At 42.2% G+C, this 26841-nt stretch overlaps 1 protein-coding gene across 3 annotated transcripts; it reads right to left on the bottom strand.

Annotated features, from left to right (window-relative positions):
• Positions 1-4146: 4146 nt before the first annotated feature.
• Positions 4147-18479, bottom strand: CD84 (CD84 molecule). 3 transcript variants are annotated; one of them, XM_069478483.1, is made up of 8 exons: positions 18445-18479; positions 15242-15600; positions 9701-9952; positions 9166-9303; positions 8518-8550; positions 7040-7137; positions 6039-6101; positions 4147-4487 (listed from the first exon to the last, which is right to left on the bottom strand). In XM_069478483.1, the coding sequence occupies exons 1-8, from the start codon at positions 18477-18479 to the stop codon at positions 4422-4424; spliced, it is 1044 nt and encodes a 347-aa protein (XP_069334584.1). In that variant the 3' UTR covers positions 4147-4421. The 3 variants fall into 3 exon arrangements, with proteins under 3 accessions (XP_069334584.1, XP_069334583.1, XP_069334585.1); XM_069478482.1 differs by having other exon boundaries at positions 9184-9303; XM_069478484.1 differs by lacking the exon at positions 8518-8550 and having other exon boundaries at positions 9184-9303.
• Positions 18480-26841: the final 8362 nt, after the last annotated feature.

The following is a 26841-nucleotide window of genomic DNA, read 5'->3' as shown; positions in this document are numbered from 1 at the left end:
GGTCCTAATGTGAATTCAGCTGGAGAAATATTTATTAAGCTCTGCTAGGCATTGGCTCCCGTGATGGGGCACTGTGAGTGAAAAGATGGGCAGACAAAGCTCCTGCCCTGGAGGGAGATGGCACCTAAAGCCTGTGATTTAAGTGCCCAATTTTCCTCCCTCTAGGCTGATCAAGGCAGAACTCCCTTCTCCACCTGTAGCCAAACACCTCTGCTGCCTCTTTCTTGCTGTTTGTGGTATTAGAGCTCCCTGTCTTTAGCCTCTCAGTCTCCTCCCAGAGTCCCAATCATCTCTCTCACATCAAACTTTCTTTTTCCGTTCAATCCCTTGGTCTCCTTGTGTCTACTCAGGGCCTGGGTCTTCAGACTGCACAGGACTTTTATCATGTTGACCATCTCATAATAATCTGTTTGCTGTTACAACTACTTACTTTATTTCTTCTGAACTTGAAAAATAAAGACACAAAAAGGAATAGATGCATTATAAAATAATGTTTATTGTCTTTACCTATATAATAAATGGAGCCATTAGTCCCATTTCTTAGGCACTTACAAGGTAAAATTTATGGATGATATAGAATTAATATACAACTATATTTACTTTGTGCTATTTTTAATACCTTTAAATATTAGTATATGCAAGTATTCATTTAACAGATATTTGTGGTCCACCTAATATGTGTCAAGCAAAATGCTGGGTGTGTGCTACACCTGAGGCCAAGTATCAGGTGTTGGGAATCCACAACAGGTAAAGAGAGGCAGCATGGCAGAATGCAAGTGCTTGGCCCTTGGTGACAAGGAGTCTTGAGTTCAAATCCTATCTTTGCAGCTTCCTGCCTTTGCTAAAGCATTCATATTTACACTGGTGAATTCATTGCCTTTCTAGACTCCATGTTAATTAGAAAGTTACTTGCTAGGTATTCATTCCATCAGCCTTAATGTAAACTAGAAGAATTAATTTCTACTTTACAGGGCTGTTGTGAGTATTGCCAATAATGTATAAAACATCTAGTGTAGCAGTTGGAATACAAAGTAAACCCTCAATGAATTATTACTGGCTCCTTGCCCCCAAGGAGCTTTCCATTTCCGTTATTATTATTATTATTTAGAAATATCCCCTGTTCTCTCAGTCTGGCTTGGGAGACACGTAGAGTATCAGGTAATTAGAGTGTGGTGTGTTAGTAACTCAGGGACATCGTGAATAATACAATAGATCTGAGTTAGGAGGGAGGAGAGTTAAACATTTGATATACAGTATTAATTTAGCATAAATCAGCTGCATTTCTGTTGCAAGAAGTTAATTTTGTAAGTTTGGATTAGCATCTTATGAAGGTTTCAGGCCTGTAAGAACAGCTCGTAAAATAATCCAGGGCTTTACCATGTGCCATCCCCTCTCGTATTCTTACATGAGCAACACCTCTTTTAATCCCCACATCAACCCCACAGGTAGGAACTAATATCCCCCTTTTACAGATGGGCATCCCGAGGCACAGAGAGGGTAAAATAACTCGCCCAAGGTCACATAGCTAAGAAACTAGAATTCAGACCCAGGCACTCTACTGTCAGAGTCCACGTTTGTGACCACTCATTATACTGCCTCTTACTGTCTTTGTTTTTCAAGCTTCATTTTACAACCACTAGAGACTGTCACTAATTATTTTTGAGAAAATTATACAAACCAAGGAAAATCAGAGAAAAGTCAAAACAAAAGAAAAGTAATGAATCTAGAAGAAAATAGAGCCTGGTCACTTCTCTCCAGGTGGAACCTGAGACACCACCCAGATAGGCCAGGCTCTTTCCTGCCTGTGCCCAGTTTCCAAGCTGGCCAGGCAAGCTCGTCTCATGTAGGCTGTGTCATTCAGAGTGCTTTATAGATGTTTTTAACAGTCACATTTTTAAACCAGCTTCATTTGCTTCTTCTGAGAAGCATGAGCTGCCACATTCCTCATTTTCTAGTTGAGTCCCCATATAAAGCCCAAGGTGTGTGCTACAGAAGAGGGACTGTCCTGGCTTACTGGTGCTTTCCACTAGAGGGCACTGTCCCTGGGATTTCAATTTCCATGCACATTTTAAAAAAACTGGCACATCTTGGTCTGACACAGGATCCTGTTCCATTGAAAGACTACTTTAATTTTATAGACATGTTGGTCACAATCTAGCTCATGTGGAAGACTGTGAAGGGGAAAATAAGGTCACATTCATTTTACAGAAGGAAAATCTGAGAGCTGAGCCCTAGGGAAGGGGTGAGTAACTTGCATCTTCATGAATCAGAAGATATATAGAAAAGAAGCAGTGAGAGATAAGAACAGGGTGATCCTGAGCCCAAAGGCCACCTTAGGAATTCCTGTGCACTGGCCCCACCCCAAGTTCGCTCTCCTGGGAGACTGAACAGACCTTCTATTTGAGCCGGCTGGTCACTTTCAATCCTATTCAACTGCATTTGTTGCTCACACACAGGATACACGGCACTATGTTGGTGGGTACAGAGCAATGACTACATCATGGATCTTGCCAGTAAGTAGTGTACAATGTAGTGAGGAAAACAAATAATTATCTATGTTGTAAGGCAGAATGAAAATATAGTGATAGAAGGACCAAAGGAAAAAAAGGAGTGCAAAAAGAGCCATGATTAATTTTAACTATTAATAGCAGGGATAGCTTCACAGAGGAGGTGCCATTTGAGGTGGGCATTGAAGGACGTGTGGATGCACAGGGGTTGGGGGGGCCCATTGCCCTGAGGCACTGTCACGCATAGGCAAGGGATTGTGAGCATGCATGGTATATCTGGGGAGACACCCTGAACACACCCTACAGATCCAGGCCTCTGCTCATTTTCATGCTTCTCTCACTTGGAGGTCTTCTGTGCTCCTCCTTTTCTATCCAAATTCCATCCATCCTTCAAGGCCCAGCTTCAGCTCTCCCTCTCCCAAAAGGTCTTTTCTGACTGTTCTAGCTCATGCCACTACTTGCAGCTGCAGTTCAGGATTTAATGGTAATGTCAGTGCTGGAATTGTCTCCTCAGCTAGACAAGGGCAGACATTATGTACATCTTATACTTTGGAGCCTTGCAGCCCCTAACATAGTGCTAATGGCAGTCAGTGCTAGTTGGGTCTAGGGATTCTGCCTAAATGCAGCTCACTTCTGCTGTCCAGCCTGGATCGTTCATGGGGGTTTAGGAATTAGCTGGTTATGTTTGCTAACACATAAGAGAAATATTTCCTCAAATGATCACGTGAATGTCCTGCTCACCTGTGGGGGATTCTTCTTCATTGCTGATGCTTGCGTAACCTGGCTGGTTGTATGTTTGCTGGAGGTGTCAGCGTGGGGGTGCTCAGTCTCAGTTTAAACCCCACAGCTCTCTGAGCTGAACCTTAGGAACTGAGGTGAACCCAGTTTCATCATCTGCACCATCATCTCTCAAGTACCCTCTGGAGAATGACTCTGCTTCATTCAAGGTCTCTGTTTTTGGTGGTTGGGTTACACCCAGTTCCTCTGAAGTTCTGGAAATATAGCTGGTCAATTCCTTTGGGAGAGTGGGAACACTGGGCATGGCTGCTGCTTCTTGCTGAGGCTGCTTGGAGTGATTCGTAAGGAAAGCTTGGCCAGAAAGAAAGTCCTACGAGGCTTCTGAAGAAGAACCCAAAGAAAAGTACCCCAGCAGTCTAGACTGCACAGAAAGAGCATTTCCAACACTGCATTTGGGGAGTGTGTCTGCATGGCTGACAGGCACAACTCTGGCAGCCTCCGCCACACAGGACTGTCATCTGTGTTTGGGCTGGTTGAGCCAGTTGTACCCTGAAAAAAGGTTCTCAGGCTAAGGGATGGGTGGGGAATGATGTGCAGCCCACACTGTGTTCTCCAAGTCATGCACCTGCCTTGAACAAACTTGCTAATTTGCTCAAGGTGCTGTAGGGACTGGTGGAGGCCGTGCACCAGGGCTACTCACATATATTGAGTGTGAGCAGAGCATTCTTGCTGATGTACCATGACATATTACAGGTGTACAAAATATTGATCCCCTCCTTGCCGGGCAGGTTTGTCACTTCCAGTCATGAGAAGCCTCTGGTCATATGCAGCCTACAGATGTGACCAATCTTGATTTTCTTCTATCCCAGTGTGCCATATAAAAATATTATTTGCTGCATGTGCTATGTTGTGAAGAAGTTTGGAGAGCACTGTACTAGGGAACCTGCTTTGTCATTCATCCAGAAGGGAGCCATTTCAGAAAGGACATGCATCTGTCTGTCCATCTAGGCACAAGCTATGTCCAGCAACAGAAGTTTTCCTGCTTTGCTTACATGTTGGGATGTGGGGATTTGCGATCTCCCAGTAAGAGCTGGGCAGAGAAGGGCTGGGTCCAGGGTACCTGCCAGTGTTGGTGGTTGGGTCTCAGTTTCCAGAAGGAGAACTCTGTCTGGCAGCCTAGATCACAGTTTCATAGCTTGAAGTTCCCAGAGGTTTGCTGTTCTGTGTGCTGGTTTTCCACATCTGCGCATGAGAGGGATATGTGAGAGCTTGTTAACTGAAAGCTGCTGCTGGGCAACGCCAGTCCAGCGAGGTTCCCAGGAGAGTTAAGCAAATGGCAAGAGGTTTAGATTTGCCCAGCGCTGGGGAAATCTGGGGGAACAGGGCCTTATCTTTCGCTGAGTCCCTTGCCTCTGCTCCAGCCACCCAGTTGGGAGCCCCGGGGTAACTAAGAGAAAAGAGCAGTAGAAAGGAATGTGGGGAGGGGTATTTGGCATTGATTTTGATTATAGGCTTGAGGCAACACTCAGGCTCAATCGAAGTGGATTCCTTGTTTCTAGTTAAGCCCTAGTTCTCTCTGCATCCCAGTAACTCTACTTTCACCTATACACAGTTGGTGAGTCACCACTAGCATCTCAAGTGCTTTAGGCATTTAGAGAGCTGCAAACAATTGTCTCATTGACCTGAGGAGTCTTAGGTTTAAATTAAACACTGACTGATGAATAATTGCCATCCAACTTGCCTATAAGGATTTACTTTGAGATCTCTCAATCCAGGACTCCGTGATTAACTCCTCAGATGTTGTCTCCTTCTCTGTCCACCAGCTGGGAAGTTAGGTTAATCTTCCTCACACTGCTTTCAAGTCCTGGTGCAAACACTCTGGGCACCCTGCCCTCACTTCTGGCTTCTCTTTTCCCCTTTCCTCCTCCCCTCTTCCCATTCCCCTCCTCCCCTCTCCTGGTCACTGCAGAAGTACAGGTCCTTTGGTCTGACTTTCCAGTACATTTGGCTTATCTTGACATTCAAACTGCCCTATGCTTCAAGTTCCCCCTTAAAAGGAAGTGGCACTGCCCTGCTTGTCATCTCATAGATGCCTCCTTGTTGCCTTACAGAATCAGCTCTGAATTCTTACTCATTTTAGCTTCCTGCCTGGTAGCTCAGCTATTAAACCGGAGTGCTTACAAAACATCTGATACTTCAAGTGGCCCCAAATCTGTCCCGACCATAGCAGAAGTGAGGACTTTCAGATAGTGACAGCCCCTCTCTAGATCCCCCCAAAACTTAAAGTCCTGTCACAGGGCTTTGCACTTTGCAGAGAAGGACATAAGGCACAGGAAATTGTGTCACTAGACCACTACAAATGGTTGTGTAGGCCGCGTGCAGTAAAAGGGCAGCTGAGGGAGCAAATGGGAACTGAAATTCAACTTCTGTCTCATTTGCCGACTGGGGCACCGGATGTGGGCCTGTGACTTATGAGAGGGAGGCACCTGTTTTCTAATTTTCACACTGCGAGCTAGCAGTGGCCCCATACCATAGTCAGAGGCCTGGGGGCTTCTGCATGTGAAAGGTGAGACTGGCATCCCAAGAAGACCAACTTGTAGATGGCCATGGACCTGGGGAGCAGGGCTCTGTGTGTGCGTGGAGCAGCTATAGAGCAAAGCCCTAGGCAGTTACTCCTGAGAAGTATGGAGAAGTGTCCCACGGGAGCCAGCTGGCCCCTGGTTGGATATACTGGGTACACCAGAATGGCTGGGCAGATAGGAAAACAGGGATGAAAAGCCAAAATGGCTTTACCTTATCAGAGAGCTGCAGAATGGAATAGACCGTGTTCACTGGCTCTTCCTTGGAGGGCAGCACCTGTAAAACACCCATGTTCCCCCCAGTGAGGGGGCCCAGGCCCAACAGCAGGAGTCCCCCTTCCTAATCCTGCCCCACCCCAGCCCTCCCTCGTCCCACTTTACTAGGTGGGACCTCCCCTGGCCTCAGTGCTGGCTCCATCCAACTTCAGAGAAGATCAGGGCCAGGAGTGGGTGGGTAGGGCCTGGGGGCCACAAAACCTCAGGAGCCAAGAGGAGGGATCTGTGTGGTTCAGACTGAGTCTTGCTCGGTGAGCATGTTAGCTTTCCACACCTCTATGGATCCAGCTGGCCTGTCAGTCCACACACAGTGCCAGACGGACCAGGCAGACCTCATTTCCTCTTCACTGCTTGCAGACTTCATGGAAGCAGGTGGGTGGAAGCACAGAGGAGGTGTGATCCAGGGTGGAGGCAACGCAGGGGCAGGCAGGGAAAAGGCAGGTGGGAAGAGGGGTGTAGGACAGAGTGATTCTGAGTCTGAGGAAAGCTACCTGCTGCTGCTGCTAGACCAGGAAGTGTAGTTCAAGGGGGTCTCTCTGTCAGTTCTGTGGCCTCGAAGTCCCCTTAGCAACTTTCACCATGTGAGTAGTCACATAACAGCCCTCACCTCACACCAGGGCTCCCTTGTTGTGTGTGAGGCCCCTGTAGGGGGTGGTTCGCTCCTAGTCATGACTCTCATCCAGCCTGGAGCCAGGCCCTTTGTGGAAACTCATGGCTACAACCCATGGAGGCTGCCATGGGGTGACAATTGGCCACGTTCCTGTCCTCATAGAAAGATTCTTGGCATCATTTCCCTGACATGGTATTTCCTGGTTGGACCCTCCAGACTTTTGCGCTGGCTGCGCTCTAGACAACAGCAAGTGGAAAGCAATAGCTGCCTGTGACTCCCCCACCTGGTGATGGTGGGAGCGGGGGTGTCCATGAGTAGCCCCAGCTCACCTTGGACTGGGGGATTTCATCATAGATCCTGGACTCTCCTGGCTGGGCATCTCTTGAAACTGTGATGTATGTGTATATTGTTTTCTTTGATACAGCATCTGTGTCACAAATAAACATAGAACCGCATTCTGTGAAAGGTGGGTGAGCTTTTAGAGATAATCTACTCCAATGTTCTCTTTTTAAGATGAAGAAATGAAGCCCTAAGGGGTTAAATGGCTTTCATCCCTTGAGATGGCTGTGTAGATCCTCGGACTGTCTCTCTCTTTCCAGAGGTTGCACGTGGCTCAGTGGGAATTCTCTTCTACTCTAGAGTCCAGATGAGGCTAAAGAGAATCTCCCCAGCCCCTGTGTGGGCAGTCAAAGGCAGCTCTTCCACCCAGGGTCTTACTAAGTGTCTCTGGCCACAGCAGTGACTACCTTGAATGGCTAGCTGACTTTTCATGTCAGGGTCTTAGTTTTTTTAACTTGATTGTCTCTTCCTAGTTATGCACTGTGTTGCATTCTTCTGGTGTGTACCCTACTGTAACCACCTCAATGTCAACCACATAGTAGATGCTCCACAAACATTTATTGCTGCTCTATTGATTCACACAGCTAATAAACATTTATCAAGCTCTTTCTATGTGTCAGGCTCTGTGTAAGGCTTCAGAGAAACAAAGACAGTAGATAAGTCCCTACTGTAAGAAATTTATGGGGTAGAAGAGGCATTCATCCCAGTGTACTCCTTTTCTTTGGAGTACTTTTCTACTAACACAGAAAATCTTAGAGTCAAGCCAAAAATAGATAGCCAAAATTGGGGCCTTGATATTCAAGGGCACCAACACAGCTACAAATAACAGATCTGAGCTGAGTACTATCACAGGGCTTCAACATTTCAGAGTTTTGTCCTATCCCAGCCCCTGCCCCAGACCTGGTGAGTGAGCAGACTGAGTGCTCTCTTTTATCTCTTCTATAGATGCAAAGAATAACCCTTTTCTCTCCCCAAAAGGCTGTGAGGGATTGAAGACACATGTATATTTGACGGAACTTACAGACCACCTGTGTCCTGAGCAGGCTGCGATCTCCCCCCATCATGAGGCCATTTGAGTATGACACAAGTCCCAAATCCCCATCCCCGTCCCCTAGAATGCCCCCTCTATACCATGCCCAGGCCCGTCAATTATAAATATGGTAGCTAACATTTACTGAGTACTTACTATGCAACAGGAACTGGGCCGAGTATTTTATATGTGTAATTCCATTTAATCCACTTAATAAATATATGCAAGATGCTCTACTTTTTATGAATATTTTATAACTGAGGAAATGGCAGCTTATAGTGATAAAATAACTGGTAGCTGGTAAATGGTTAACTGGGACCTTCGCCCCCCCCCCCCCCCCGCAGACTGACTGCAAAGTACATGCTTGTCTTAACCACTGCTGTGAACTCTCCAACCCTCCCAAATATTATTCAGAGAAACTCGTGGCTGAGAACTTACCAGGGCTCTTAGTGAAGGTCTTCAAGTAGGAACCTGAGGAATCATACCCAAAAGAGAGTCAGGAACATGGAAGCAAAGGTTCCATGTGTTTTATTGTGATTGCTGGGAAAAGGAAGATCTTGGGTGGACATGGGATGACGGAGAATAGGAGGGTGTAATGCTTCCTTAGGGGTCTAAGATCAGGTTTTCTGAATTGAGAATGGCACAATTACAGAAAGATCCAGAGGGATTCACAGAGATCTAGTGACAACCATGGACACAAAATTAGTACATGACCCTCAATGACTCTGTAAAGGTCATTATCAAAATACAGTGAAATTGGAAGTGACCCCAGAGACGCTCTAGTCTGAACATTTCACACGTGAGCACACTGAGCCAGAGAGGTGAACACATTTGTCCAATGAAGCATAGCTTGTTAATGGCAGTACCAAACTCGAACCCAAGTTCTGGGCCCACCCAATATTGGTGATCTCGGGAACAGATCCTAAAGACTATTCAGGGTAATGTAACAGAGACCTTCATTCTGGGAGGTGGTGGGGTGAAGATTTTAGGAAGGTTGATTCTCTGGAACAAAGGACCTCTCCACAACACCTTGGAAAAATGACTTTAGTCCCAGGGAGAAAAAAAAAGTATGTTTCCACATTTTACCTTCTGGGAAAATCCTACCTTGTCTTCTCTTGCACAAATGAAACAAAAACACTGACGATAGAATGAGAACAATCAGAAAGAACCCAGCCAGCATAGTCAGCAACCTGGTACGATGAGCACGGAAGCCCATTGTGACGTCTGGAAATAGAAGATACAATGAGTCTTGACTCTCAGGAAATAGGCCCAAGAGGCTGGGCAGGCTTGTTCACATTTGGGGGCATTACCAAAACGGGGTGCTCTCCAAGAGAGTGCCAAAGCTTCTAGGGGAACTATACTTTCTGCTATTAAAAGTCAGGATTAAAAACTAAATCAGAGAGTTGAGCAGGAGCTGCCGCAGAACACCCTGAAATGCTTAGCATCTCTCAGAAGGCTTTGAATTCTTTCCTGGTGGGCTTCCTGGGAGGAGATGCCCCTAGGGACCAGGCCCAGCATAAGGCAGGCACATTCTCCTAGAGAATGAAGCCCACGTTCAGGCCTTGCAGCTCCTTAGAGTTGTTTCTGAGACTCACCAGGAGAGAGAGCCAGAGCTGGTTACCTGTACACAGCCGCTGGGCAGAGATGGACTCAGAATTGTTGCTGACGGGGTTCCAGGCTGTACACGTGTAAGTCAGCTCGTGGTCCTCTGCGGTCTGGAAGATTTGAACGACATTCCCCTCTTTTCCTAGGGGACTCCAGCTGTATGTCACATTCTTTTCTTCTTTGTCCACAGAGCATGTCAGCGTAACATTACAGGTGCTGTTCACAGATGTCATTAAACTCTGTGTAATTTTTGGTTTCCCAAGCCGGCCTATGAGAGGAAAGCATACGAGCCAGTGGTGAGGGGGAGTTGGCTTGTGCTAGTTTTGGAGAGCCGATTGTTCAATTTTCAGAAATTTTGCAAGGTAGTGGTTAAACACAGCCATTATTAAAAATTAAAATATAAAACTTAAAATTAAATAAATTATATTAAAAATAAAGGTAATAAATACTCAAAACTCATTATGTTCTAATTATTATTTTTTAAAAGTCATTGAATTGTTCACTTTATTTTTCATTATTTTATTATTTTTATTTTTTTTAGAGACACGATCTCCCTGTGTTGCCCAGGCTGGCCTTGAACTCCTGGCCTCAAGTGATCCTTCTGTCTCAGCCTCCTGAGTAGCTGGGACTACAGGCATGTGCCACTGCGCCTGGCATCTCATTATTTTTTTTACATTTTACTACTATCTGTGCTCTTGAAGTTATTTCCATCTATAGTATCTGCCCTTTGTAACAATGGTTAGTGGGCATGTCTTTCTAGCTGTGCACATCTTGAAATCAGCCATAGTGGGAGTATTTACCACACAGAAACTGGAAAATGCCATAAACCAGGGCTCTATTTACTGTTTTGTTGATTGTTGCTGGGGACTAAAATATTATAGCAATGGAGGAAAGGTTACTAATGTAGATTAAACTTAAAAGTGTATCATATCTGTAGCCATTACATTGTGAGTAGCACAATAAATTAGAAACTATTCTTCTAGTATTTGATAACCATTATCCAATTCAGCAAAGAAGCTGCTCATGTCATGGATGAACAAGTGATACTCTAATTTATGTGTCTTTGTTGAATCATTTTTTTCTTATTAGTTAACTTAAATGAAAATGTCAACCAATATTCATGTTGGAACTATATTCAATCATCAGTTGCAACTATAGGTTGGTTAGGGATATAAATGGTCAGCAAAAATCAATGACAGCATTCTGTGAGAATAATTGGCTGTATATAATTTACAATAAATACTATCATATATTTTATTTTCATTAATAATCCTTCATGTCAATAAAATTTATACTAAATATAAATTTTTTATATATATATATATATATGCATGCATACACACCCCCCCCACTAAGAGTCAGTTGAATATTTATCAGCACACTATTGCATGAAACAATCTTTTAAAAACAATTTTGGTTCTGTTTTCTGGTGTATGTGTATTTTTTTTAAGTTTTTTGTTTTGTTTTGTTTTAAAATATCCATGGTGAAAAGCTATAATCTCTTTAAAAGTCCATTAAAAAAAACGTTTTTACTAGAGCAATTAAAAGGTAAACCATAAAAGTTGTAGGGTAGTAAAGTGTTACTGCAGAACAATTATATTCAAATTCAAGTAATAGCTAGATCTGGAGCTGGCAGAAGGAAGGAGAAATTCTTTTCTTTTACCAGGAAGTAAGAAAATAGCCACATTCAGAGTTGATAAGTTCAGTACACTTTTGTTCTCTCCTCTGTAGCCATATGAAGAAAGGAACAGAGGAGTCAAAAGAAACTGGCAAGTAACCTTCTAATTAATATGGAGTCTAGAAAGGCAGTAAGTTCAGCAGTATAAATATGAGAACCATTAGTCTGTGCTTGTGAAGGAGTAAAACATGAATATTAAGAAGCTGTAAAGATTTTTGATTCCAAGCTAGCCAGAAACCCGATCCCAACAGTCTCTTAGAGGGCTTTTATTCCAGATTAAAATTAGTGGTGACTTGGAACAAACCTTCTAAAGAAGTTTGGAGTAAAGTCCTTGATTAGCTCTAATAAAGATAGATACAGATGTGAATTAGTAAAAAATGAACCAAATTGTGTGTGTGTATATTTCTTTAGAAATTTGGTTTACAAGAATGTCTATGTCACTGCTTCGTATTTGCCTATTTTTAGAAAGATTTTTTTTTTTTTTTCTTCTCCTGTTTGGTGAGTGTTGAGGTGGGGGATAGTGGTGAAGAATAGAATCCCATCCAATTTTTCCCAGGAGGAACGGAGCTGTTACCTGCACAAAGATGTTGGACAGAGAAAGTCAGAGTGATGGCTGACAGACCTTCATCCTCCCAAGCCAAGAGTGTGGAACCCACTGGAGACCTGGCTGAGAACCCAGGCCCCACTACCGCTAGCTGTAGAATGGTGGAGAAGGTGTACAGCTTCACTGAGCTTCAGCTCCCTCATTTATAACACCAGGATAACAATTTCCTCTGGATAGGGTTGTTGTGAGGATTCAATGAGATATCACATATAAATCTGTCTATTATCTATCGACCTATGCTTGCATTTACATTAGTTATCTAAGGAGAGACAAAATAAGCTGGCAACAGCCACTGCCTCTGAGAAGAGAGAGTTACACTTCACTGTATTATCTTTTGCTGTGGTCATGCATATATTGCTTAAATATGTATAACCTGTATAATCTTGAAATTGGGTAGTAGAATGCTGGACACATAGATGGTGTTCAATAAACGTCAATTTCCTTCTCTTGATCTTCTCAACTAACTGCCCATAAGGTACAGATTTTGTTACATGTACAACATTGCTTTCTCTATAACTTTACTGTAGTCTGCCCTAATTGCAGGTGGTACAACATCTCCTAAAGATTGGGCAGGCAAAACTAAACATATAAAGGGATAAAAATAAACTTTTAAAAATTTAATATCCTTTTTATTTTCCCGACCGAAGTTCTTGAATGAGTCAAATATTTTCTAAAGGGTCCACACTTGGATATGGTTCTTTGACTACATAATTCAAGCCCAATTCAGAGCCTTCTTCATCTAGGAAGTTCTTAATAACTAGAATTTTAAAAGGGCCTAAGGATTAAAAAATTAACAATAAGTACTAGTTATTAAACATTTACTTTAAGGCATGCATCATACTAGGTGCTAAACTAACATCTCATTTAATACCACTTATTATAATCCACATTCTATAGGTGAGAAAACTTGGGCTCAGAGAGGTTAAACAACTTGCCCAAGGTCACATAGCTGACATAGTCTGTCTAATTCCAACACTAATGTTCTTTCCACTGTGCCTTCCATCCAGACACAACCTGATTCAATCATCCTCTATTAACTGAGTACTTATAATTGTCAGGCACTGTGGAACCTGCAAATATCATGATTCATTCCTAATTTTATTCAATAAATACTTCTGGAGCATCCACTATGTGCCTGGCAATATAGATGCTGGGGATAAACCAATAAACTTAACACACAAAGTCTCTGCCTTTATGGAACTCACATTAATGGGTGAACTATATACCTGAATTGTATCTATTACAATACAGATTAGTCACATTTCTGTCTTTTTCTGCTATGAGGCAGAGGGAGAGTGAAATCTTTGAGCAATAGCCCAAATGTCTTCTGTGCTAGAAACTAGTGCTGCCCACTAGAAATGTAATGTGATTCACTTATGTCATTTAAAATTTTCTAATAACCATGTTTTAAATAGTGAAAATAAACAGGTAATATTAACTTTATAATGCATGTTATTTAACCCAATATATCCAAAATGTCATTTCAACCTGTCTCTAATATACAGCTTATTGAGATATTTTATATTCTATTTTTTTGTGCTAAGACTTCAAAATCTGGTATGCATTTTACACTTGCAGCATGTCTCAGTTTGGACTCACCACATTTCAGGTGCTCGAGAGCCATATGTGGCTAGTGGCTAACACATTGGACAGGGCAGTTCTAGATCAGTGCTTCTCAAACTGTAGCACATATAGGAATAATCCAGAGAGGGTATTAAACAGATTCCTGAGCTTCTTTCACCCACAAAGGGCTGGGGGCGGAGGGCAGGGCTTGAGAATTTGCATTTCCAAAAAGCTCCCAGGTAATGTTGACACTGCTAGCCCACAGACCACACTTTGGATAGCACTGCATAACAAATCACACACATCTCCCAGTGAATTATGGCAATTATAATGGCCGGGCGCGGTGGCTCACGCCTGTAATCCTAGCACTCTGGGAGGCCGAGGCGGGTGGATTGCTCAAGGTCAGGAGTTCGAGACCAGCCTGAGCGAGACCCCGTCTCTACTAAAAATGGAAAGACATTATATGGACAACTAAAAATCTATATAGAAAAAATTAGCCGGGCATAGTGGCGCATGCCTGTAGTCCCAGCTACTCGGGAGGCTGAGGCAGTAGGATCGCTTAAGCCGAGGAGTCTGAGGTTGCTGTGAGCTAAGCTGACGCCACGGCACTCACTCTAGCCTGGGCAACAAAGTGAGACTCTGTCTCAACAAAAAAAAAAAAAATTATGGCAATTATAATGACGATAACAAATAGCTCTAATATTTTACCTTTAAAAAGCATTTTGTATCAGCTACTAGAGAAATTCAAACTAAAACTAAAATGAGATGTCACTACACAACCATCAGATGTCCAAAATGAAAAATAATGATAATACCAAATGCCAGTGAGGATGTGGAAAAACTGCATCACTCATATGATCCTGGTGAGAATGTAAAGTAGAAAATAGTTTGTCAATTTCTTTTAAAACTGAAAATGGACTTACCATATGACTTCTTTCTTAAGCATTTATCCCAGAAAAATAAAAACTTATTTTATGCAGAAACTTGTACATTACATTTGTGAAATAACATGATTATAGATATGAACAAATTAGTGGTTTCCAGGGGTTGGGGGCAGAAAGAGGGAGGTAGTGGGTGTGGCTATAAAGGGAGAACGTGAAGGAATCTTATGATAGGTACAGTTAATCATCTTGATTGTTGTAATGGTTACACAAAACTACACATGTGATTAAATTGTACAGAGCCACACACATACTCACATATAAATGAGTGCATGTATACCTGATGAAATCTAAATAAGCGCCTTAGATTGCACCAATGTCGATTTCCTGGCTTTGATATTGTGCTATTGTGCTGTAGTTATGCAAGGTGAACACTGGGTGAAGGTGACACAGAACCTCCCTGTATGTTTCTTTGTACCTTCCTGTGCATCTATAATTATTTCAAAACAGAACTTTGCATACACTATCTCATTTGATTCTCACGATTACTCTGGGAAGTGAGTAGTATGATTATTGACATTTTATAAAAAAGAAAAACAAGGCCCAGGGGACAAACTGCTGATGAAAGAGTACATAGCAAAAAACTGGCAAAGGTAGGACTAAAATAAGACTGCATCCTCTTTATAAGTTCTGATGTATTTATTAATACATAAGTATTTATAAGTATAAAAAGATTTAGGGAACCCAATTATAAGAAATATAGGGATTCTTTAGATTGCAAATTTGCAAAGTAAAAATAAAAGACAAGCCCTCTGTCCTCCCATGACTTACGATAGACTTGCAGGTTGTAGCACTTGGTGATAGTGTGGGAAGACTTCATTTCAGATAAGCGTATGTCTGCCTTGTAGTCTCCTGCATCCTCCATCCTCAGATCCTTAATGACCAGGTTGTAGTTTTGACCTAAGACATGTATTCGTTCATCATAATTACTGTGAGTCACAGTAACTTTGGGTGCTGTTCCTGAGTCTCCTGGTGTTACAAAAGCAACAGATGTTCCAGAAGTCCAAGTAATGGTGATAACTTGCTGCGATTCTCGGATATTTAAGGGGAAAGTGACTGATTCCCCCAGAATCCCATTCATAGTGAGGAAGTCTGCATCTCTTCTAGCTGCTTCTGGGCCTGAGGACACAAATGGAAAATTGTAGCCATCTGACTGTTGTACCTTTTAGAGTTCCTTGTCTTCCTCGGATCCCCCTGAGGAGCTGCCACAGATGCAGCTCATCTAGTTTCTTAAGGATGCCTTTTTGTTTGTTTGCATTCTACTTTAGGTATACTTAATATGTTATGACAACTAAATTTTCTAAAGGATTCTCATTCAAAAGCAAAGTTTCTGAGTTAATTTCTAGGGATCCATTTTATTAAAAACATGTTTACCTAGATTTATAGACTCTGGAAGTTAGAAGGCATTTGAGAAATGAAGGCCACCACCTCCACGAGGTCTAAGATATATAGGAGTATTATGAGTATTTCTTTCCCAAGATCATATTGCCAAGTGGTGGAAGAGCTGGAAAAAGAATCTGGAATATCTGGGCTGATGGATGCTTGGCTCATTGCCTTTTCTTTTACTGGGATCTTTGTAAAAAGCAAGTTATATATTGCTTCTCTTCCTGGAGGATACAGGCAGAGAGTGCTTTGGAGATTCTAGGGAAAATATTCTCCAAGTTAGTGAGTTTTGGGGGTCTTTTTTGTTCACTTCTATATCCCCAGACTCTAGAAGAGTACCTGACATATAGAGGATGCTTAATAAATATTTGTGGAATGAATTACTAAATGGAATTCACTCGTGTTTCCTAGACTCTTTTGAAACAACTTCTTTTTTTTTTTGAGACAGAGTCTCGCTTTGTTGCCCGGGCTAGAGTGAGTGCCGTGGCATCAGCCTAGCTCACAGCAACCTCAAACTCCTGGGGTTAAGTGATCCTACCATCTCAGCCTCCCGAGTAGCTGGGACTACAGACATGTGCCACCATGCCTGGCTAATTTTTTTTTCTATATATATTTTAGTTGGCCAGATAATTTCTATTTTTTTTAGTAGAGACGGGGTCTCACTCTTGCTCAGGCTGGTCTCGAACTCCTGACCTTGAGCGATCCACCCGCCTCGGCCTCCCAGAGTGCTAGGATTACAGGCGTGAGCCACCGCGCCTGGCCTGAAACAACTTCTGAAGTAAGCCAATTCGTTTATTCATTCATTCATTTATGAATTAATGTGTATATTTATGAAGGATCAGTTTTGGTGCAGATACTATGGTGGGTATTTATTGATTTAATTTATAATACAAATTTGTTTGAACATCTACATTTAAGCAAGATACAAGCAGTTGGGGTTACAATGGTGGGTAAAAGCAGATGTAGTTCCCGCTCCTAGAACTTCCAGTTAAGGGAAGATACCAACTTTGATCAGAGGAACACGCAAACAAAGGGACAGACACAAAATATGTGACTATCATGGTGCTCCAGAGAGAATAGCCAGGGGAGTCTGTCTGTTCTGGAAATCCAGGGAACACTTCCAAGTGAAAGCTGAAGGATGAGTACTTTAACAATGTAACATGGGAAAATGAAAAGCTTATTTTCTTCTCCTTTTCCTCTCCTCTATCACCTTGTGAAGATAAACTGATTTAATACATAATTTGTAAAATGAGAAGCAATGTATTTTTTTCTGTTCTTCCTCCTGCTCTTGTTCATTATCATGTCATTCTCACTGAGCTGTCTTTAGTGAGAAACAGTGTTTGGGGCCAGCACGGGTAATATTCAAAACATTTAACAGCCTAAATGAGACGGGCACTGACCCATCAGAAAGGGCATCAGCTGTAAACAACTAGTGGGGCTGTTCAGTGTGCACTGGCTGCTTGAAAGCTCTGAAGATCGTAAGTTTTCCACATAATTGGGTTCAGGCTGAGCCTAAAGTTTATCCAGGGTTTCGCATACAGAGGGCAAGAATAAGGATCATTGAGAATACAAGTTGCTTTGAAGTGTCACAAAAACGAAGAGATTTCTTAACCTGAGGGGGCCATCTCACTATGGCTGCCCTTGCCCATCAGCAACTATTGACAGAGGCCCAGAGAATGCAGATGTCAACCTCTTTCCTTTCAGACCAACAAAGATTTTCCCTTAGGAGGAATATCTTGGGCAAGGCCTGATGACTTAGTTGGGAAGGGCTAAGAACAGGAGATATTACCGGGCCTTGGGGGGCAGAGAGGGATGGGTAGGGGAAAATGGGGACCCTTATCTACAAATATTTATTAAGTGCTAACTACCTGCTGATGTTGTGTTGTGTTAGCAACACAGGGATAAACAGAACATCATTGCAACTCCAGGAGCTCACAGCCCAGAGAAGAAGATAGATATGTATACAAATGAAAGGTAATACAATGTGATGAGTGCTAAACGGTAAAAGCAATAGAAACAAACTGCTGGAGAGTCAGAAAGAGGCTAATGCTGCCTTTGGTGCAAGGAGTCATAGTTTGCCAAAATCCTTGAACATTAATTCTCCCCAGATAAACCGTTTTACTAGGCTGATGATTTCTGTAGAGGGGCACTTGGATGACCCAGGCATGGGCATGATATCTGTGCAGTTGTGCAGAGCCCTGAGCTCAGAAGAACCCTGAATTGGGTTTATGCTGCTATGCACCCTGAACTTCTTAATACTGTGTGAAAAGGAACCCCTCATTTTCATTTTGCATAGGGTTTCACTGGTTATCTAGCTAGTCCTGGTCTCAGATCTCTCATATCTCAAGGCATTTTTGGAGATAGGCTCTAGTGTCTAAACACCAGCCACTTCACTCTTTGGATTCATATTAGGCGAGAGGAGTTGGTTAGAACATAGGTTCCACTGACTCATAATTCTCATGGGTTCTCTCACCAAACCTCAGGAAATGGGTAGAGTGTTCACTAAAGCTGAGACTGCCTTAATATTATGGCAGTTGAGCAGCCACAAACGGTTGGTGTGTGGTGCAGTTTTAAAAGTATGTCTCATCTCCCATAGCAAGACATTCAGGAAGTGATGCTGAGACATCAAAGGGCAATCAGGCAGCGAAGCTGGGGAAGTCCTGCTTTTTGTGTTGCTTGTGTTGATGAGAATACTGTGCTTGCTGAGAAAAGGCAAAGGGTTTGCACATGCATAAAATGAAGAGTATGTCACCTTCAAACACTCCAGCTGTGCTCTGAGAGAGGCAACTGCAAAACCATAGCATGTAGGGGAAAGATAAGGAGGCAGAGATGTGGGTGTCTGTACTTCTACTAATGAGCTAGACAACCTTGATAAAGTCACAAAACATTTCTGAGTCTGTTTCTTCATCCATAGAATGGAAATAATAACTATATTTGCCCTAACTATTTAGTGAGCAGAAAATAATGTCATATGGGTAGAAGTGCTTTGTTAACCACCAAGGCAAAATAAATGTTAGTTATTTCTGGGGTTGATAATGATCATTTTCTTAACAATTGGTACATGCCCTTTGGGGCTTCCCTAGGCCATACTGGGGCATGTATAAAGGGCCATTTCTAAGGGCTAATTCAAGTAAAGCCTGGAGGGACAGTTTTAGGTACTCTTGATAGACTTTATTCTTCACTTAAAAGACTTCAAGTTTTAAATGAAAGAATCTTCATATTAATCAACCCAAATATTTATTTTTCTAGGTGCAAGGAACTCAAACATTATATTATCATTGGAGAGAACCTTAGAAAAACCCTATTTCAGAGAGAACTTGTAGCACAAAAATGTCTTGAGGACTTATTGTGAAATACACTCTGTTAGTCTATGACAAAAATAGTTTCTCTGCCTTTTTTGAGGAACTTAATATCTGGTTAGAGAAATAAGATACACATACACATAACTCTCCCCTGAAATATGAGATAGTAAATGATAAATTCAAGTGAATAGTAGAGACTGTAATTGCAGTAAAAATTCAAAAAGGGAAAGATTACTTTGAGCTATAGTGGTTAGAAAAAATTTCTCAGACACTTCATATGGAAACAGAGAAGACCCTGTATAGCAAAAGCAATCTTAAGCAAAAGGAACAAATTGGGAATATCAATTTGCCAGACTTCAAGCTATACTACAAGGGTATAGTAACTAAACAGCATGGTATCAGCACAGGAACAGAGACATAGACAAATGGAACAGAACTGAGAACGCAAATATAGAACCATTCTCATATTTTCATCTAATCTTTGACAAAGCAGACAAAAGCATACACCGGGGAAAAGAATCCTCATTCAATAAATGGTGCTGGGAAAATTGGATAGCCACATGTAGAAGGCTGAAACAGGATCCACACTTCTCATCTCTCACAAAAATCAACTCACAGTGGATAACAGACTTAAACCTAAGGCAGGAAACTATAAAAATTCTAGAAGAAAATGTTGGAAAAACCCTTACAGACATTGGCCTAGGCAAAGAATTTATGAAGAAGACCCCAAAGGCAATCACAGCAACAACAAAAATAAATAAATGAGACCTGATCTAATTAAAAAACTTCTGCACAGCCAAGGAAACTATCACAAGAGCAAACAGACAACCTACAGAATGGGAGAAAATATTTGCATGCTACACATCTGATAAAGGGCTGATAACTAGAATCTATATAGAACTCAGGAAAATCAGCAAGAAAAATCAAACAACCCTGTTAAAAAGTGGGCAAAGGGCATGAACAGAAACTTTTCAAAAGAAGACAGACTAGTGGCCAACAAACATATGAAAAAATGCTCAACATTTCTAATCATCAGGGAAATGCAAATCAAAACCACAATGAGGTATCACTTAACTCCAGTGAGAATGGCTTTTATCAAAAAGTCCCAAAACATTAAATGCTGGCATGGATGTGGAGAGATAGGAATACTCATACACTGCTGGTGGCACTGAAAACAAGTACAGCCTCTGTGGAAAGTAATATGGAGATACCTCAAAGAGCTAAAAGTAGAACTACCATTTGATCCAGTAATCCAATTACTGGGCATCTAGCCAGAGGAAAAAAAGACATTCTATAAAAAAGACATCTGCACTAGAATGTTTATAGCAGCACAATTCACAATTGCAAAGATGTGGAAACAACCCGAGTGCCCATCAATCCATGAGTGGATTAACAAAATGTGGTATATGTATACCATGGTGTTCTACTCAGCCACAAAAAACACTGGTAATCTAGCACCTCTTATATTATCCTGGATAGAGCTGGAGCCCATTCTACTAAGTGCAGTATCCCAAGAATGGAAAAACAAGCACCACATGTACTCACTATCAAATTGGTATTAATTGATCAACACTTATGTGCACATATAGTAATAACATTCATGGGTGTTGGGCAGATGGGAGGGGGGAGGAGGGGATGGGTATATTCACACCTAATGGGTGCGGTGCACACCATCTGGGGGATGGACATGCTTGAAGCTCTGACTCGGGTGAGGCAAAGGCAATATATGTAACCTAAACATTTGTACCCCTGTAATATGCTGAAATAAAAGAAAAAACTTCTTAGAGAAAGTAGAATTTGAGGAGGATCTTGAAGGGTGAAGAGAATTTTACTGGATGGAGAGAGAGAGAGGAAGGGTGGTTCAGGTCCTGAATAAAAGTTTAGAAGCAGAACTTGTGATGTCAATTGGATGAGTATAGATTTGTATAACAGAGTAGAGAGAGGTAAAGCTGGAGATACAAATTAGGTTTAGATTTGAGATAGCCTTGAGTTTGCAGTCTACATCATAGGCAGAGGGGTGCTATTAAAGTTTGTGAGGATGAAGAGTAAGAAAATGTTTTAGAATTATTGTAATGTAGTAATGATGTGTGGGAAGAATAACAGAAAAGATAAGCTAGGCTAGAGAGACCATTTAGGAGGCTGCTGTAGCCACCTGGGCATGAACCAGGGGATGATAATGGGAGCCAAAAGGAAGGGCTGGATTGGGGAGACTGTGCAAAGAAAGGCAAGAAATAAGGAGGCACTAAGAGAATTCAATTGTTCAACATGTATTTTGAGATTCTACTTTGTGTCAGTGGAAAACTGAGAGGTACTGGAAAACTGATAAAGTTTATGCTGGAAAGAAGTCAAAGGGGGAAGACAAGTTTAGTGTTACAAATATTGAATTTGAGATGATGGTGGACTAGGTAAGTAGTTGAAAGGATGGAACATAAGGAGAGAATAGGCTGGAAGTATCATTTGGGTGGCTGTGGCAGAATCTGCCAGCTGTTTTCCAATATTCGTTCTCTCCTTCATTCTTGGTAGTGCAATCCCTAATATTCAGCAGGGCATATAGCCAGCCAGAATAAAGACTATGTTGTCCTGCTCTCTGCTAACTCACTTTGGTCACAGGACTAAATTCAGCCCAACAGAATGAAAATGGAAGTGCTGTGTGTGACTTCTGTGTCTTTAAGAAGAGAGGAATTTGCTTTCTTCAAGTCTTCCTTGTCCTGAAGGCCATCACAGCTGGATCTCAGACAGACATCTTGGGTCATGAGGAGGAAGCCAAGCATTGAGGATGGGGGAGCAGGAAGACAGAAGTCCCAGACCCTGATGACCTCGTGAACTATTCTACCAACCGTGAACTGCTGACTCCAGACTTTTTTACGTGAGCAGGAGATAAACTTCTTCCTTGTGTAAGTAAAAATGCAAGAGAGGCACCAATGGTGGATGGTATCGCGGAACAGGACGGGAGAAAGCTTTCAAGGAGGAGATTGTCACTGATGTCTAACAATTCAGTGTTCAGTGGGATAAAGACGGAAAACGGCCCTGAATTTGTGTGTTAGGAGGTCATTGATGGCCTTTGAGAATGTAGTGCAAGTGAGACAATTCCGTTAGGGGCCAGAGCCTGGGGGGCTGAGAGAATAGAGGGTAAGGAGCTGAGGAAAAGCTTGACAGTGAAAGAAAGGAGATAAAATAGGACAGTAGCTAGAGGGTCAAGTAAAGGCAATCTATTTGATTTTGTTTTAAAATAGAAGAGATCAGTGTGGGAGAGGTGCTAGGGAGAGCGACCCCCACCCCATCACTCTGTTGCCCTGCCTTGCTTTACTTTTCTTCATAGCAGTCATCACTACTAAAGCATTGCATGTGCATATTTATTAATTGTCTCTCCAATCTCCCCCCAACACACCCCTGCTACAATGCAACTACCAAGAATGCAGTCTTTGTTTCAGTCACTGCTGTTCCCCCAACAACTAGTGGATGATTATTAAATAAATGTTTGTTGAAAAATAAGAATAAATAGTGAATAATTTTTTTGCTACTGACCCAATTACCCTTTTTATAACAATAATAAAAAAAAAAAGCGAAAATACTGAGTAAGAAAAAGAGGTGAGTGCAAGACAGAACTCCTTACTGGTCTCTGGGTCTCAGTGTGAAAGGTTAAGGATATAAGTTGATTAATAAGAAGGAATGGATGGCTAATTGTAACTTCTTTCTACTTCAATATTCCATATTGTTTGTAAAGACAATCTATACAGAGCCACAGAAGGGAGGCCCACAGTATAGTTAGGGAAATTATCCTAAATTAGAGATCAAGAAACATGTTCTACAGCCAGCGCTATAGCTCATGCCTGTAATCCCAGCATGAGGCCGAGGCAGGAGGATTGCTTGAGGCCAGCAGTTCAAGACCAGCCTGAGCACAAGCAAGGCCCTGTCTTTACAAAAAAACAGAAAACTTAACTGGACATGGTGGCACATGCATGTAGTCCCAGCTACTCGGGAGGCTGAAGCAGGAGGATCTCTTGACCCCAGGAATTTGTGGTTGCAGTGAGCTATGATGATGCCATTTCACTCTAGCCTGAGTGACAGAGCAAGTCTCTGTCTCAAAAAGAAAAAGAGAAACATGTTCTAATCAAGAGTCTGTTATCAACTAGCTAAATGACCATGAATGTCACTTACCTGCTAAGTCTCATGGTCCTAGTTGGTAAGTAAGATAAAACAGAGGTGTCCTGCCACTTTGAGGGATTGCAAGGATCAGACAACATGAGAGCACTCTCAAGTGGGTATACTAATGGAGAAGAATCCAGAGACCCCAGGGAGCCTTGCCTTGAGGCACATTCTTGGCCTGGCCTCTGCCAGGCACCATGATTTAGTGATTAAGAGCTAGACTGCCTGGGCTTGAATCCTGGCTTTGTCAGATACTGGCCATTAGCCCTTGAGAAAGTTAGTGACCTTTCTATGCCTCAATTTCCTCAGCTTTAAAATGAAGATCATAGTAGGTAGCATTTACCTCATAAAAGTGTTTTGAGGGTTAAATGAGTTAATATTTGTAAACTTCTTAAAACAGTGCCTGGCATATACTAGGCACCGTATATGCTTGTTATATAAAACAAATATGCACCATCACAGAGATTAAAATAGCAGTGAAGACAACTCTGAAGGGCAAAAATGGGGTTGGCATATTGGGGAGATGTTAGAGAAAGTCGAAATGTAGCTATTAATAAGAGTAGAAATGGGGAAGATTGTATTGTTCCTTAGCAGACACCTCCACGCCCTTGCTTTCTTAGGATCCTTCAAATAAGCATTTTTCGTTTCTGTTTTGGCACTAGCTACACTTCCCCTCCTCTTCTTCATCTGCTGCCTCCTAGATCAAAAAGTCAGGGTGGAACCTCCCTGAGTATTGCAGGCCTGGGAGGATGAGCCGAGGTTGCTTTACCTCAACGCACCCACAAGAGAGTCTGTTACATTAATAACCAGTCACACTGAGTGAGGGGACATGGAGGGAAAGAGGAAAAAAATGCTTGGGCAGCCAGAAGTTTTGTGTCATTCTCCACAATGATGGAAAGTCCTTGGTCATGAGGTTTTAAGAAAAAAGAACCCCGTATGATAGTGTACTATCTTCCTCTGGAATTTTTACTTTATGTCATCTTTATTGAGATTTGGGTTGACATGAAACAGTTTCTTCAAAACAAAAATACACACACATAATACCTCAAAACAGAGATGGGGTCATGGCCATCCCCTGTTTTACCACTCCTCCCTTTCACTAGCCTATACTTGAACATTGAGTATAACAAAGGAAATGTGGGTGCCTAGACAGTTCCACCAACATCAGTCACCCAACTGATTGCTCATACCTCTTTCTTTTCCAGGTTCTACATAGGTGAGTCTAGTTACCCCACAACTTGCAGATTCATCCCTCTCCATGGTCCAGGACAAGAAAGGTTTGATCAGGAATGCTCTAGTAGCCTCAGAGGCCTAGCACTGACTGTTGGGCTCCTGCTGTGAAGGTGCTCTGGTCACCATATTGATCTCCAGGGCTGCTTCAGTAGATCAGTGGGCCTTTAGTTTCTCCTACTGGAGTCCGAAGTTATAACAGGGGGCAGCTTTCTGGCCTCTGTTTGGAAACTAGGTTTTTGAGCTGATATCCTGATAACCAGTTTTCCCTACACATAATTTATGTCCATTTTTATAGCTGGGCTTCTGCTTTCAAGCTCTTTCTGAATGTCTGTGATAGTCATCTACTCAAATATCTTTCTAGATCAGAGGCCTTGTCTTCATCATGAAGGCCCCTCTATGCAAGGACTTCAGGTCAGTGGCAGGATGGCTCTTGCCAGCATCACTCCCCAGGCATGCATCCTGTCTCTGACCCCAGGAGGATGGCTGGGGTACAGTTATCCATGGACAGGTATCCAGGGGAGCCCACTCACCTCTCGGTTTTAAGTTTCAACTGATGGAATGCCCCATGACTATGTTCTACATCCAACATAATATCAAGATCATCTTGATATTGGACTTTTGTTTGTTTTAAAGAAGCTAATTTAAGTCAACCTCAATCACATTGAAGTGAATGGTATTTGAACCATGTCTGGAGATGGTTATTTGCTTGGACATTATGCCTTGCTGGCCCACCTACATTTCTATTACGGGCAAGGACCTTCCCCAGCCCCTACTCCTCTGTGGGTGGGTGTAGAGACAGGCAAAGATTTTGCATGAATAATCCTGTCTTCACTGCCAGATTTCTAGATGTGATAAACATCAGCAATGGGGACAGTATTTTACTCTACTTCAGCAGCAAGGCGGGTGGAGGAAGAAGGACTCGGTGGCTAAGTCCAAGGGCACTGGAGTTTAAATTTTGCTTCTTCTACTTTTTGTTAAATGATGTCTCACTTTCTATGTATCAATGTTTTCATCTGTAAATGGGTATTTTAATAGGACCCATCTCATAGGATATTGAGAGGATTAAACAAAATAATAACTATAGACTCCTTAGGGTAATGCCAGGCCTGTAGTGATTACTCCAGAAATGGTTAGCAGTTATCATTGCTGATGGGAGATAAGAAGAGTTGAAGAAACAGAAGAAAGGGGTGGAAAAAAGGAAGAATTAAAACAGCATAAGAGAGAACCTGTGGAGTGGATAGGCAAAAAGCAAAACTGGCAGACTCTTCCGTCTTCTGCCCTGGAGTGGGAGTAGCTACCTGGATATGTGGAGGGACAGTCAGAGTCACAGTGTTCCCAAAGCCATGATTGGAAAGTCAAGGTCAGAGCATAAGACTGTGAGTCTTGATTCTCAGAGAAAGTTTTCCAACATGGAGCAGTCATGAGTTTGTACACTCAGACTTCCCTTCTGCCAGTGACTTCAAGGGAAAATGGGGATTTTTACCTGCATCTCTCCACTGCTTCTCAGCCTCTTCAACTGCTCTGCATTCCAGGGAAATGTGCAAAATCAGTGTTGACTCCTAAGCTCAATACTGAGTATAAGTGGTCACCTCTACCAGGAACAGTAGCAGGGGGAATTTAGGGTCCATTTTTGTGCTCTGAAAATGTTTGCAGAGCAATCTTTAAGAGGCACCCAGATCCATTCAGTAGAGGTGAATAGTATATGAAAGTATTCCTAGCTTTGCTTTTATGAAAACAAGCCCCTCTACCAATTCTGGATCCCTGATGAAATAAATATCTCACCCCTGGATTCCTTTTCCAGAATCTCAACAGCCCATACCTAAACCCAAACTCCTACCAATTTTTCTCCTGTTTATGTTCCTTGGACCATCCCAAACAGAAGAGTCCTGCCCAGGATGTCTGCGTAATGAAGCCATGACCCTTACTAATAATGTATGAAATGCAAGCATCAAACCAACAATTGCATTAGCTAATATTGGTTAAGCACTTAATATATTCAGGTACTATGCCAAGTGTTGTACTCGTGTTATCATTTTGCTTCTCAAAACAATCCTATTGTATTAATACTTTCTCCATTTTGAAGTTGAAACAATGGAGTTAGAAGTTTACTTCCTCAGGATCACAAAGCTGATGGGTGAGTGATTTACTACTAGCTGATTTGACAACTTTGATTTCAGTTTCAGTAGATGAGAGAAGTGTATCCTAGAGCTGCCTTTTATCTTAGCAGACGTTAGCTCTTTGAAGAGATCAAGGATTTGAAAGCTTAATGAGTGAGGAGGTCAGGTGGAGCAGAAAGAGCCTTGAGAT

This window comes from Eulemur rufifrons, chromosome 8 (assembly GCF_041146395.1).
Source record: "Eulemur rufifrons isolate Redbay chromosome 8, OSU_ERuf_1, whole genome shotgun sequence".
NCBI classification, from domain to species: Eukaryota; Metazoa; Chordata; class Mammalia; order Primates; family Lemuridae; genus Eulemur; species Eulemur rufifrons.
This window is presented reverse-complemented; position numbering and strand designations above follow the sequence as displayed.